Consider the following 15,000-nt stretch of genomic DNA (forward strand, 5'->3'; position numbering starts at 1 on the left):
AATACAGATAACTGACTTAGGATCGCGGCTGATGATTTTCCATTTCACTCAGCGGCTAACAGTTAACTGGCAAAGTAAAAAACGCTGGGGGGTTTTTCAAAGTACAGGATGACCAAACTCTGTTAAGGGAAAATGAAACTGGTGTGATTGAATGGTCTTCTAGTCTTAATCAGGTTTGTGTAATGAGTTTGTGGCATCGTGAAGGGTAGATGTGGCACACCTCTCACTGCCTCTGATTTACGATATACCCACAGTACAGCGGGCCGCTCATTTGCATGCTCATGTACACTGCGTCCAATTAGGATCCATCACAGTCTGTGCCTTTCTGACGTACACTTTGATCATGTTTTTTTTTTATTCACTGAAATACTTCTCTTTTCTTCTTGCAGTCTCCTCTCTGTATGCCTCTGCCTGTATTGCCGTCTCTGTCTCTCTCTCTCTCTGTCTCTGTCTCTCTCTCTCTCTCTCTCTCTCTCTCTATCTCTCTCTCTCTACTGTTTCTTTATACAGTAGCTAGGATGAGTCAACCTATGTGTCTGATGAGCAGCTTTAGCTCTCCACCCTCCCCCCCCCTCTCTTCCTCCCCTGCCTATCCCTGTTCCCTCCCAACCCCTGTCTTAGCACAGAGGAGAGAGATGGGGGAGACTAATCTCACAGACTAAACTCATCCCTCTCTCCAGGCTTCCCTCCTCCACCATCCCTCGTTCCAGCGTGACATTTATAGAGGGACACTACCTCTCTCTGGGACATATGGGCTTGTAGCAAGGGACTGTCCTAGGGATAAAGGGATGGAGGGAGAGAAAGGGCTGAGGGGAGCAGAGGGAGAACAGAGGGAGGACAGAGGGAGGACAGAGGGGAAAAAAAGGCTTTGGCCTGTTGAAAGAGATGAGGTAGTGAAGAGGGGATAGAGGGAACGAACAAAACAGGAGGAGGGAGAGAAAAGTTTTGAAGAAGCACAACCAGGAGGGAGTTGAAAAGTGAAAGAGATGGAGGGAGAATGGAGTTGGGGGGGGGAGGGTTGTTCGTTCTTTGTCGAGTTATTTGTCTTTCCTCTTTTCCCCATGCTCTCTCTCCCTTGACTTTCAACATCTAACACTTGTCTGAGGAACCTTAGGCCAAGGAATGAAATAACATGACACTCCTTGCCTTAGGCCACATACTTGAACAGTGTTTTGGTGTTTGTATCGTATCCATTGGACATTCTAGAGTTGGTTTGGATTCATGTTGTCATGTATATATGAAATGACTCTCTGTTTTTTTTTTATTTTATTTTTTTTGTAGAATCTGATGAAACTTCGTACTTTGTCATCGGAGCCATCCTCTACCGGACCCTTGGAATCATCCTACCAGCACCTAAGTAAATACTCCTCCTGTATTCACTGTACTTACCAGTTGTTTGTTGTTAATTCTCCTTCTCAGTGAGTAGTCTATGAAATGCAACATCTTCTCAAACTCTCAAACCATGGACAAGTGGCCGCAATTTGTACACAATTATCTCTCTTAGTCCACAATAGAGACAGATTATTGTGTGACATTTTCCTGGAATCCCACACTTATCCGGATAACCTCCCTCCTATTTCCACTACATTGGTGTTGGCTGTAGTGGTGGGAGAGAGTGCCAGGAGGATTCAACAGCCCTGATCAGGACAATTCTTTGTAACTCAGCAGTGACGCAGTCTACAGTACGTCAGCTAGAAACTGCCATCATACCACCTCATCACTGAGGATGAATTTCAGACCCTGTACCATTAATGCATTGGTGTTCCCTCTTCCTCGGAGTACGACTTGGAATGGTTGGAAAGCACAATGGCAGTGGAATGGATGAGTTATGACTTGGTATAGGAAATCAATGCAGTTATTGTACGTTCATTTGTTACCTAAGTGCTTTTTTTTTTTTAAGAGGACGAGTACAGTTTTAATCATAGGAATGACAGTAACAATTAAGATTATACGGCACATCTTCAATGCAGATCATACCATGGTTTAGAGGAAAATAGGATCAAATAAGCCACGGTCTCCCTTGCTTTCTCTTTCTCTCTCGCTCTCTCACACCTGCGCACTTACTCCTCCCTCCCTCACACTTGTTCCATCTCTCTCTCTCCCCCTCTGTCTCTCTCTCTCTCTCTCTCTCTCTCTCCCTCTGTCTCTCTCTCTCTCTCTCTCTCTCTCTCTCTGTCTCTCTCTCTTTCTCTCTCTCTCTCTCTCTTTCTCTGTCTCTTCTCATCTCCCCTATCCTCTCCCCCCTCTCCTCTCCATATGTTGTTTCTTGGTTGGGTCTGGCCCTGTTATCCAGGTCAGTGCTCTTGGTTGGTTGTGCCTGAGTGCGGTCTGTGTTATCATGTGCTAGCTGCTCTGCTGAATGCTAATAGGTTTAGGCTTATGTGTTTGTTTAGGCTTGGCTTAGGGTTTGTGTGTCTCATTAGTTTTTCGCGAACACGCTCAGAAGCCTTAAAACACTGCAGGGGAGTATGGCGGGGATGATGTCCGTCCCGCAAAGTCACTCTCTCTCTCTCTCTCATCTTTTGGGGGCAAATGAACAATCTCTCTCTCTCTCTCTCTCTCTCTCTCTTTCTCTGTCTTTCCTCAGACTCCCTGCAGTAATCAACTCTAAGATCTTGACAGTCACCGTACGCCCGGAACCCAAACCCATCGAACCCATGGTGGTGGTAGAGCTGTCCCCTCTACTCAACGTGAGTAGAACATGACATAGCAGGGTTATAACCTATACTAACAAGGCTGGTTACAATGCATTCTACGGTTCTAGGGTTTTTACACCTTAAGGCATGACTTTAGTTGATTATAATGCACCATAACAGCATTTTAATGTGTTTATACCTTGTGCATTTAACATGACCCAAGCAGTCTCTGGAAAGCAGCAATGGAGAGTTTAATTAGAAGCTCTATTTATGACCTCAGAGAAATGCTGTTGAATAATGCATCCACTAAAGGTTGGGCACTGTTTAGAAAATACTGTTGAATATTTAATGCTGCTATACATAGCGCACACACACACACACACACCCACCCACTCACTCAACCACTCACACACACACACACACACACACACACACACACACACACACACACACACACATACACACACACACACACACACACACACACACACACACACACATCATGAATGGCCTGCAGTAGCGACACTAGGGATCTGCAAATTAAATGAGCCAGTGTAGATAGCAGGACCTCAGGGGTAACACTGTTGCAATGGCTTCATCAGCTCAGGGCTTATTGCATGTATTTTCGCCCCCTTTCCTTCTGCATTTATTTCAGTTATCCTTTCATTCTGTTCTTTTACTTGCCCCCCCCCCCCCCTCTCTCTCTCTCTCTCTCTTTCTCTCTCTCTCTATCTATCTATCTCTGACAGTGACTTTTTAACACATTGATGCATATTCCATAGAAAAAGGGAGTAGGGGGCCCAATGTCAGGAGGACATTAATGTCTCCCGCTGCCCCTAACATGCTGATTTGGGTCTACAGCCTTAGATTCCTGCAGGGAAAGCAGAGCTCTGGTCTAGACCCCTGTGGTAGGACAGTGTGTAGGGCAAACACACACAAACACAAACACACACACACGCGTGCGCGTGTCTGTGTGCACGTGTGTGTTGTTGTCTGCAGCTGAGAGGGTAGCGACCTTGGCCAGGAATATGAAGCCCAGATGCTGAAGCAGCACCATGGCAACAGATGTTAAGAGAGGGGGCCACAGAGCAGTGTGTTGGGGTCCCTGTACTGGGCAATGTCCTCACTGTGAAGACATCTGGTCAGAGCTCCCCACACACCTCCCCAATGACCACACAGCATATATATGTGTGTGTGTGTGTGTGTGTGTGTGTGTGTGTGTGTGTGTGTGTGTGTGTGTGTGTGTACACGCGTATGTGCGTGTGTGCATGTGCGTACACGTGCGTGTGTGTGTGTGTGTGTGTGTGTGTGTGTGTGTGTGTGTGTGTGTGTGTGCGTGTGTGTGTGTGTGTGTGTGTGTTAGTGCTGGTGAGTAAGAAGCAGGAGGGCAGAAAGCTGTATCTCCCTAAAGTGCAACAGATGCCAAATTCTCTCACTCCCACAAGTCATCCCTCATTCGCCCTTTAGCTTTTCAGCTGGCTTTGGTTTTACTTATGCTGATTAGCCATAAGCCTTTTTCCTTTCGATATTTCTCCGTGTTTATTTAGCTGTAATCCCATTTACTCATAATCATTTATATTGCATCTCCCAGATGGCTCTGGTGGTGAATGAGGTGAGTTCCTACTGAAAGTGCAAAACATTTTGAGCCCTTGGAAAAACGCCATCTACTGTAAACGCTCCTCTTATTTATTACCATTGGCCTGGTAAAGGGCACTGTGTCATCAATCAACAGCTCCAACTGGATAAATAATGTATGTCAAGCATTCAGACACAAAATGGCTGCCGCCGTGCATCCGTGGTCGCGAGAAATGATTGAGCCACTATGTTTTAATGCCATGTGAAAAAGCTTTGAGATTGCAACCGAAAAAAAAAAGTAGCAGTATACAATGCAACTCGTTATCGTTTTCCATGGATGTTGCTGTTAGCAGCCCCCTTTCTCTCCGGTGCTTTAGGAAAGTGCTGTCTGGGCAGACTCTGTCATTACGGGATGTGCCACTGCTAAATAGATGACAGACAGTGTGGGAGTACACTGGTGTCACTCATGATCGAGCTAGCGTTAGCATCCGCTTGGCCGAGTGACTGATGATTGATGGCTGATTGCTAGCAGACGCCGCGTGGCGTATCATGGTGTCTAATGTGCACTGAGGGACTTTTGATGTAGATGACACTCATTTGTCTGCGAGCGGAAACAAAGCACTGTCATTCATCAATTTGGTCCGCGGTGCTCCGGTCCTGCTTGAAGACAGAGATGATGCATCATTCTCTCCACCATCCATGTGGAAATCTCTGATCTGACGGATCGGACAGAAAATAGATAGGTAAGGATATGGGTTACGCCACGTTAGTTTACCCTTTCCATGCATGGAAGATCATTTGTGACCTTGACTGAGGAAAAAGGGATGTGTTCATTGGATGAAGATCAACAGTGTGCCTTTCATTTCCCCCATTTTCTACGTCCTTGCTTCAGGACTGATCTGAGAGGAACTGGCCATTTGTATTAGAACAATAACCATTTGGAAGGGGTTTTATGCAAACACCCTTGATTCACTTGAGTGAAGGAAAATCATCTGAAGATAATCCCCTTAGTGAAACTTTTCCAAGATGTTTTATGCAGTCAGGCAAGGGGATACATGTTCACTCCTGTCCAAGGACTAAACACTACCCTTGGGAGCAGCGCAGTAATACCATTCAACACCAGGGGGAGCCTCCCCTTCATTAACAGGGAGATATCCATATGAAGGATGGATTGGTTCAAAGTGGTTTCATCCTCTCTTACCTCCCCAGAGTTGGGCTCCTATGTGTGGGTAGCTGGTCTATCAAGGCCGCTATGCCCTCTTTGTCTTATGGAGCATCTAGCCTTTCTGTAATGAGAAGTACTACTGGTCTGAAGGCTTAACCTTTCACCCCTGTTGACCATGTTTGCCGTGGCAAGATTGAATTCCCTGATTATCTGGTTCTCCAAGTGCTTTTTAATGTCCGGGGTGAAATAGAGAGCTCTTGGGGAGTTCATGGACTGGACTGGACGGTTCTGACCCTGAATCGATGATTGTCTAATGCTACAGTACCTCCCTTGAAAACACACACACTGTAGAGAAGAATAGGTTCAGAATGGGCAAAGATGATTAATTCTGAGAAATCGATTGCTGATCACTGGTGGGAACGAGCCCAAATCAGTCAATTAGAGCAATTGATTCACTGGTCGATTCTCTGATTGACTCGCATTGAGTCATCCCCACTGCAATGGACCACTGAGCTCTGATTAGCCAAGGAATCAACTGCACTTTAACTCAGGTGATTGGATTTGGCTCCAGTGAATCGATGGATTAAGAGCGAGTCAATAACTACTCGACTGCTGTCTAGACATTGAGGAGAGTCTGTCACAGGGATTGTGTCTCTCTTCAAAATGTGTCTTTTTTTTCCACGGGGAATGAAAATTAGCAGAGCTTAAACTGGTGTTTCCAGCCTTTAGTTAATGACTCAAAATGGCTGCTTTGAATATGATGCTTCTTTCTCTCTCTATTTGCATCTTGCTCTTTCTGTCTCTAACACACCTTCCCCCTCTCCCCTCCAGCAGTCGCATATCAAATTCCCTTCCCGGTCCTCGGGCAATGAATGTTTCTCCCTCTCTCCTTCTGTCTCAGTCTCCTCCACTCTGTCTGTTTACCTTTCCCTCCTTCCTCTACACCTTCACTGGCTCTCCTCAGGCAGTTATTTCTTTCCATCTCTCCAACTCATTCTCCCGACTGGCAGTAACAGTTTATCTGTTCCTCTTTCTCTCTTCTAGGGTACATCTGACCCTCAGTGTGTTGTCTGGGACTATGGCAACCCGTAAGTAATCTTTATGTCTCTATGCTGTTGTTGTGTAGAGTGTGTACTGTGTGTGTGTGTGTGTGTGTGTGTGTGTGTGTGTGTGTGTGTGTTTTGTGCGTGTGTGTGTGTGTGTGTTTAATGACTCTGAAAACAGCTTAATGAAGATTCCTGCCTCAAGATAGTGTTAATTAAATCATTCAGTGAGAATAAACACTATATTTTCTTTATTCCCAACCACTCAAAGGGAACTCAAGCTTGTATTTATCACATTTATTCCACCTTTCATATATATTTGATATACATTGAGTGTTGGCCTGTATTGCAGAGAGCACTCTTTGAAGCCATTTTGAATGTTCATTCTGGATTTGAAATTCAACATATAATACAAGGCTAGGGTACCTGTTTTAAAATCAGATCCTGTCATCTCAATCTTGGATCAAATTGTTCCCCTGATGAATTCTCTCCCTTGTCAATGTAAACCACTTGTATACTACATATCTTATGCCATAGAGCAGAGGTTACCAGATATTATTTGTGCCGTGACTTAAGCCTTTTCACTGAAGTTGTTCAGTGACCCATCAAATGAACAAAACTACTAGGACCCACACGTTGGCCACGATCCTCAACCACTATCTGATTTACTTTTTCTTTCATTTCCTATAATGTAACAGCTTTATCTCAGGTCTCCTCTGTTTTTCCTTTTCTCCACCCCCCCCCCCCCCCCCCCCCCCCAACCCCCCAACACCCCCCCCCCCACACACACACACACACACAATTTCACAGATACTTTTTAGTCACCGTGCTAACAAAGAGATGGGATAAGAGGGTGAATAAGAGATAAATTAGATGTAAATTATCAAACTAAACCACCATCTGAATAAAGCAGCCCTGCAAAGTCAATTAACTAGCAGCCAGATTGCCACTGCAATCAAATTAAAACCCTGTCATTAGAGAAAGAGCGAGCCAACCTGAATATAAAGCAGAGAGATAAGGAGATTTCTATCATCCAGCTAGACCCAAACAAGGCTGAACACATCCAAACATATCAGCCACACGGAAGTGGTTGTAAGCCAGGATGCCAGGTTTGGTACTATATGGAACATGCTTGCATCCCTGAGGGTGTGTGTGTGTGTGTGTGTGTGTGTGTGTGTGTGTGTGTGTGTGTGTGTGTGTGTGTGTGTGTGTGTGTGTGTGTGTGTGTGTGTGTGTGTGTGTGTGTGTGTGTGTGTGTGTGTGTGTGTGTGTGTGTGTGTGTGTGTGTGTGTGTGTGTGTGCGTGCTTGTGTGTGTGTGTGTGTGTGTGTGTGTGTGTGTGTGTGTGTGTGTGTGTGTGTGTACGAGTGCACCAGTGGAGGTGAAAACAAGACACAATCTCATTGACATTGAACGTATCCTCATACTGTATGGTGCCATCTGGGCATATCAGAGAACATGCATAAAATATTGTTTCCAGAAAGGACAGATTGACAGCAATGTTTGTTGCCGAGTTAACCCAATTCTGATTTGAGTATAACAACGTGTTCTCGCTTTTACACACTCACACACACACACACACACACACACACACACACACACACACACACACACACACACACGCACACACACACACACACACACACACACACACACTCACAAACGAATAAAGAAACACAAAAACAAAACACACACACACACATAGAAATACCCAACAATTTGACAGTTTACGGGAGAATTGTTTCTGCTCTGTTCCTCAGTGTGAGAGACCTTCTTACAGTACGCAGGCATGTATCAGTCCTGTCTGCTCCTGTAATAGACACTCAGTAGGAGGATAACAGACTGCATTGGGACACAAATCTCTTGAGCCTGACATCACCCCCTCCATGAGTGTCAGTTAGCAAGGCTTGTATTCACACCAACACAGATTGAGTCACACTGAGAATGGCTTAGCAAATATATGTCCAGTGTCAGAGGAGCAAGAGTTAAAACACAGATAAACCTGCAATTCTGCTCCTGTTTAAAGCATTCATTAAAGGTAAAGTAAAGGGTTGGAGAAGTATAGCCTAGTCTTCTTTTGTTACAAACATGAACCTGGACAGGGTTGACTTGATAACACATTTGTAACTGGAGTGATTTGCAGATCTGTTGGCATTTATTTGTTTGGGTTAATTTGGTCGTTTAATTTACACCTCATGCATGCGTGCAAACATCACATCGACACTGAGAGAGAGAGAGAGAGTTAGAGAAATGAAAGACAGGTACTTTCCCTCTCTCTCGCTGGGTCATGCATCTCTCTCTAGTAGGGGAAATTATGATGGATTTTCTGCATCCTTTTCCTGAGTGGTCCCTGACCTTGCCTCCAGCGTCTATCTCCCCCGACCCAGAACATTGCCCTGAATGGGCTAAAACCCCTGCCGTCACACAGACACACATGCACACTCGATCTACTCTAATCCATACTGCCAGATGTACACCAGGCATTTCAATCACTGCAAATTGAAATATGTTTTTCAGGGAGGACATAAAAAGCCTAAAACATGCATTAGTATTTTTTTTATTATTTTTTGTTTTAAGGGACTGGTTGTTATTTATGATGGGGGGGTACATTACATGGAGGAAAGCAGACCTCTTAAATATGACAAGCATTTTTTTTTTTTATTGACCTCCTTGAACACTCCTTGAACATAAAAAAAACTGTGACACTGTGACACTCCTCTTATGAAAACAAACTGATTAATTAATCAATTCATTAATGAAGTAGATAGCAGAGCACCGAATGTACGGTCTCACTTCTAGGATGAGAAGACCTAGTCGCAGGTCCAGTCTCCTGTGTGCAAATTTCACTTGGAGAGCGAGAGTCAGTGCCCCGCATGAGATTCCACGTGCCTCATTGAGCTCATTAATTTCATGTGTGACATGTCAACAGTGCCTACAGTACCTTCGGAAAGTATTCAGACCCCATTCACTTTTTCCACATTTTCTTGTGTTATAGACTCAATTTAAAATGGATTAAATGAAAATAATTTGCCATCAATCCACACACAATACCCCAGAATGACAAAGCGAAAACAGGTTTTTAGAAATTTCTGTAAATTTATTCAAATTGCAATACAAAAATCTGTCAGGTACATAAGTATTCAGACCCTTTGCTATGGCACTCTTAAAATTAGCTAAAATGCAAAATGTCAGCAACAAATCACTCAATAAATTTAATTGAGTCCATCTTAATGCAAGGATATTATTTAATGTCATTTTGGAATTAATATCTTTGTTTTTATAGGGTCTCTCATTTGCAATGAAATTATTTTAATTTAATCAATTTGTCTGTAGGCACTGTTACACACATGACATTAATATAAATGTTGTTTTTGATATTTCATTAAAACATTAAGCAGGCCTATACTTCAGAGCACCGACATCTCTCTCTCCCTCTGCTCCAGTCAGTTCTTGTTATTTTGGTTTAGGCTATATTTATCGAAGAGAATATTATCTGCAGATATAATGCAAATAATTTAGTTTGTGCTTTGTAATGTTCTCTCTCTGTTTCTTTCAGCACTAATTACTGAAATCTGTATTTTTTAAAGGCTGCAAAAACAATTAAAAAATAACACACCTCAGAATGAAATAAATTAAACACCAGCCACACATAGGATTATATAAAGGCAAGTTCAGTAAAGACTGCTTTATAAAACACATTTCAGTATTAATATTGCAATTCTGACTTGTTATCATCAAATCAACACTCACTCTGAGCGTTTATTAACAAAGGCTCATTTGGGGTGGACTTGTTTTTCACACGGCAGACTCTTAGTGACTTTTGGGTATTCCGTAGGGTCCAATTAGTGAAAACACCAGCCACAAGGGAGCATGGCAATTGCAAAACAAGTCCACCCTTGGATATGCCCAATCATGTCAGGTGGACTGAAAAGTTAACCAATGGTGAGACTGGAAAGCGTCCATCCCATACACAGCTTTGGCATACAGAGGCAGCAAAAGTAGTGTAACAGGAGCATACACAGCATTGAATTCTGAAGCATTGAAAGATATCGAAATGTTATGAATTGCAAATTGCATGACCCTCCCCTCAACTCTATTTAAAAACACATCACCCTCCCTTAGACTGAAATTGGTAAAGTATGACCCTCCACAAAACCCCTCTATGTACCCCCCATTCTAAATAACAATCAGTCCCAAATGTATTTTTCTTCTTTTTTCTTTTTACATCCAACTCCATTTGGATTTGTTTTTGTTTAAAAAGACTGGGCTATGAGTGAGTAGGTTTACTGCATATGGCTAGACAGTAAAATATGGAGTTATGGATATATGCTGGTTGGATGTACTGTCCAGTACAGATGGATGAAGCTGGAGGGTGGGGTCCGTAATCCTAATTTTAATCCCTCACGGTGATAGGGATCAGATTCCAAAGATCCGGAAACTCCCCCCTACACTCACCACACCACACTGAGCGAGAGCAGTAATGCCATGAAGAAAATGGGTCTAATGCCCTTAATCTGCCATGGTTGTAGTTGGTTTGTGTATGCTGGTTTGTGCTTTCAAATGGACCACGGAGTTGCTGACCAATAATATGAGTTCCCTTTATTTGTTAAACCTGCTAAAATCTCGCTAGACCAAAAACACGTTTCCTCTAATTAACCAGCCATGGTAGACAGCGAGGAAGTAAAGGTCTATTGCCGGTTAGATTGACTCTAGTAATCTATTGTTCCACCCTACTACTACAATAGCTGCACTAGTTAATGGTATGTTTAGCTGTGGATTTTTGCCTGCTCATATTTTGTTGCTTTAGACATATTTCAGAATGTTGACAATAATCATAATGATACCATTAGTAATGATGTTTTCTTTAGGGCACGGATGTTGGGTTTCTTATAAAAGGGATTGTAAATGGGGCAACCTCATTTCTGGCTTGTCTGTTCCCCCTACCATGTTATACTGTGATAATGCATCAGATTTAATGTTGGCAACACAAAATGGGTTTATAAGATTAGTTGTCAACAGCACTTTTTTTCAGCTGCAAAATTCTCATTGCAGTGTTGTAACAGTTGAACACCGAAAGTAACAACACTGTCACAACGCATTTAAAAAAAAAAAAAGAACATCTAATGTCTCCCGCTGCTAACAATGTGATAGGGCATTATAGCAGTATTGACCAAAATAGCAACTGTGGGGGCGCAAACTTTCTGCATCAATTCCTACTTTATCTTCCCATCCGCTCCTCCAAACCCATTGTCTAAACATTTTCTTTCTGTCTCTCACTCCCTTGTATCCGTCACTGAATCTTTCTTGCTATTTCCATCCCCTCCTACAACTGACAGAACTTACATTAGTCAGTAGCTGTACTTTTATTTGTATGTGCATGTTCAGTACAGAACAATACATGTGGCAGGGAAATAAGCTGTTTCGCAGTATTCTATACTTAGCCCACGATATGCATCACTTGGAATGGAAATAGATTTCACCCACCTCCACCTCCACCTCTGCCGCCTCTTCCTCGCGCTTTACCTCTTCTTCCTTTTGCGTGCGGCCCGGTGGAAGAGCGAGGTGCAGGGAGGGGGTGGGTGGAGGCAGAGTGAAGGAGGAGGGGAGGAGGGGAGGGGGGGGATGAATGAGGCTGCTCCACTTTTCCATCTGACAGAGCTGGAAGGGATCAGCGAGCGGCTCGCTCTGTCAGACAGCAATCCACAGCATGAGTGAGTAGACTTTAGCTTAGATCTTCTACCTTTGCACCAATTTAGCTTAGATCTATAGCACACAGCTGGACTATGGGCAAGGGCGGGAGATAGCTGAGATCCTTCACCACTACGGCACTTCATGGACAAGTGAAGACTTTTAGCGCTACACCACTGTATGACCCAAAGTACTGTAGACGTTGGTGTAGAAAAGCTAATCACTACTAGACATTATTGGCTTGTCGAGAGTTTAGGGTCAGAGTTGCCAAACACTTCACCATGGGGAAGAGTTGTTGAGAATAGAGTAGGGTAGATCGATCTCCTTGACATGGGAGAGTAGTTTCAGTTAGAGTGTCTTTGCCCGATGGGTTGTATAATGTAGAGATGAATTATATCATCATGTGGATAGAGTTTGAGATAGAGGAGCACATGGGACTGCATGGACAGGGATAGAGTTCACTTGATGCTGCTTCTCTGCGTATGTTGACTTTGGGATCCAGATACTCTGCACTACAGCATGGACAAATAGACTCGCGGTTGGAGTTGTGTATGTTTTTGTGTAGAGTTTGGATAAGCGCGACCTGCATTAGCTCCTGAGTAGAGTTTGGGATATAGCTCCATCGTTGGACGTGTTGAGTTATAGGGGTGAGTAACTGCTCTTTCTGAGAGATTCACTATCTTTATATGGATAGCCCAGGAGCACAAGAGAACATTATTTGCCTTTTTATGACTTTAGGACTTTTTTGTTGTCTCGCTGGTTGGATTCACTGCTCTGTTAGAGACGGTACACATGGCATGGCTTGGTGAGACGTCGAGAGAGTATGCAGGAACATGGTGTTCAGATGTATACTATAATACCGGTATCTGACTAGCTTCACCAAATCTACAGCTGCAGTTTACCAGATTGTCACAGTAACATGGGTTATTTAGTGCTGACATGGTGGATTGTTTTAAAAAAATAAAAAAAATAGGCTATATATATGGCTATGGTAGAAACATGACTACCCACGCTCCCCGGTCAGCTGGCACACCAGGAAGACGCTTAATCCGGCTAAAGAGGCTTACAAATTAGCCAACGGCGGCAGAGCATAGGGCCGGAGCAGAGGTCAGTGACAAAGCATGCTTGCATGGGAGACTTGGAGCAAACGAGAGGGAGGGCTATTGTGTGAAATGCCAACATGACCTCCAAGAAAGAGATGGATGTTAGACAGTGACCATTCTCTTGAGGAGAGGAAGTGTATCAGTACTAAGAAACACATTGAATTTCCAGTCAATGGAACTGAGAACACCATAGATGACTCCAATAATGTACTTCCTGGCATCTTTTGTGACATAAATACCTTCCTCATCTCATTCTACAGCAGACCACCACAAATTATAGAGTCATGCAAGGGGATTGTTTCGTGGTCAACAACAATATATTATTATTCTTGATTTGTACCTGTGTCGATACAGTGATGCGATACAGGCCTATAGCATCTGCAGAGATATTTTTAAAACAGACATGAAACTTTCCACGACAGTGTATATGTTATAAATCATTCAGTCAATGACACAATGTGTGGACACTCTGGATATCCTGGTTGGCCTACAGGGATGCAATAAGATCAGACATCTGTTAGCGGTTCCTTTTGCTATGGTTTCATACGTAATTGACAGGACATTGATCCCCTATCATAGGTTCAGTCAGTACAGGATGGAGAGTGACAGGTTTTCTGTGATGTGCTGCCAGTCTTATTGATATCTAGGTCATGGGTTTGCATGTCCTGTCAGCTGTGTGTGTGTGTGTGTGTATGTGTGTGTGTGTGTGTGTGTGTGTGTGTGTGTGTGTGTGTGTGTGTGTGTGTGTGTGTATGTGTGTGTGTGTGTGTGTGTGTGTGTGTGTGTGTGTGTGTGTGTGTGTGTGCGTGTGCGTGCGTATACGTGCTTGTGTGTTGATATGTGTGTGCATTTTCGTGTGTGTGTGTGTGTGTGTGTGTGTGTGTGTGTGTGTGTGTGTGTCTGCATCTGAAAGGTAGCATGGCGTGCTGAGACCAGAGTGACGTGAGGCGATTTGTGTCATCAGAAGATTTGTTCCAGTGACTTATCTCCACACTAAGTCACATCCCCCAAACTCTGGTCCAGACAGGCGCCTTGGGACACACACACACACACATCCTACAGCCACTCACTTAGGGGCCAATCCTATCTGGTTTACCGCACCACATCTTGTCCCTCAGACTGAAAAGTATTGTCTCTATTCAATCCAAACCATTCTCTGAATGTAGTTATCTGGGGGTGGGCAAACTAACTCTCCACCTGTGTTCTGACGGTGTGTATGAATGTATCGATTCATGTTACCAATGAAAATGCACTGAATGAAGAGAGACTTTTGTGTCTCACAGATGCCCACAAAAATCATGCATTTATTTATGTCCATGAGCCTTGCACAGATTTCAAATCAAGTTCAGGAAACAAAGGGGCTTCTGCATGCTTAGGATCAATGCATGATTTACATTATAGACCCGAGACCTTCCTCAGAGCATAACACCTGAAGATGAGACACTGTCATGCTCTGTCGCTTTAGCATGGAATATATTGTTGTTTTGTTTAATCAATGTCTCAGTGTTTGAGACATTAACAAGAGTCTGTTGGGAGGCCTCTTACCACATGCGGTATTACCTCAATGTGTTCTACATCAGATGTCCTTGTCATACTTTGCCAGATGCTTGTTGTTGGATCATAAGCCTCAAATGGTGACAAACCTGGCATTCAGTATAAAGAAGGACTTAGCCTATACCCACGGGTGTATCTCTCTCTCCTCCTCACGACTCCTTATTTCTCTCCTCTCACAACCCCCTCTCTTCTTTCCCTCCACCATCAATTTGAAGTATGTCATCCCTCTTTATCCGT

General features: G+C 43.6%; 1 protein-coding gene across 1 annotated transcript in view; it reads left to right on the forward strand.

Moving 5' to 3' along the window:
• adgrb2 (adhesion G protein-coupled receptor B2) overlaps positions 1–15,000 on the forward strand; it is a gene marked incomplete at both ends in the record, with an annotated part of 134,998 nt that overhangs the window by 63,393 nt on the left and 56,605 nt on the right. Inside the window, 3 exon segments of the mRNA XM_083680401.1 lie at positions 1,282–1,357; positions 2,588–2,690; positions 6,421–6,464. Coding sequence (XP_083536527.1) covers positions 1,282–1,357; positions 2,588–2,690; positions 6,421–6,464 — 223 coding nt within the window.

Source organism: Argentina silus, assembly GCF_951799395.1.
Source record: "Argentina silus genome assembly, chromosome: 11".
Classification (NCBI taxonomy): Eukaryota; Metazoa; Chordata; class Actinopteri; order Argentiniformes; family Argentinidae; genus Argentina; species Argentina silus.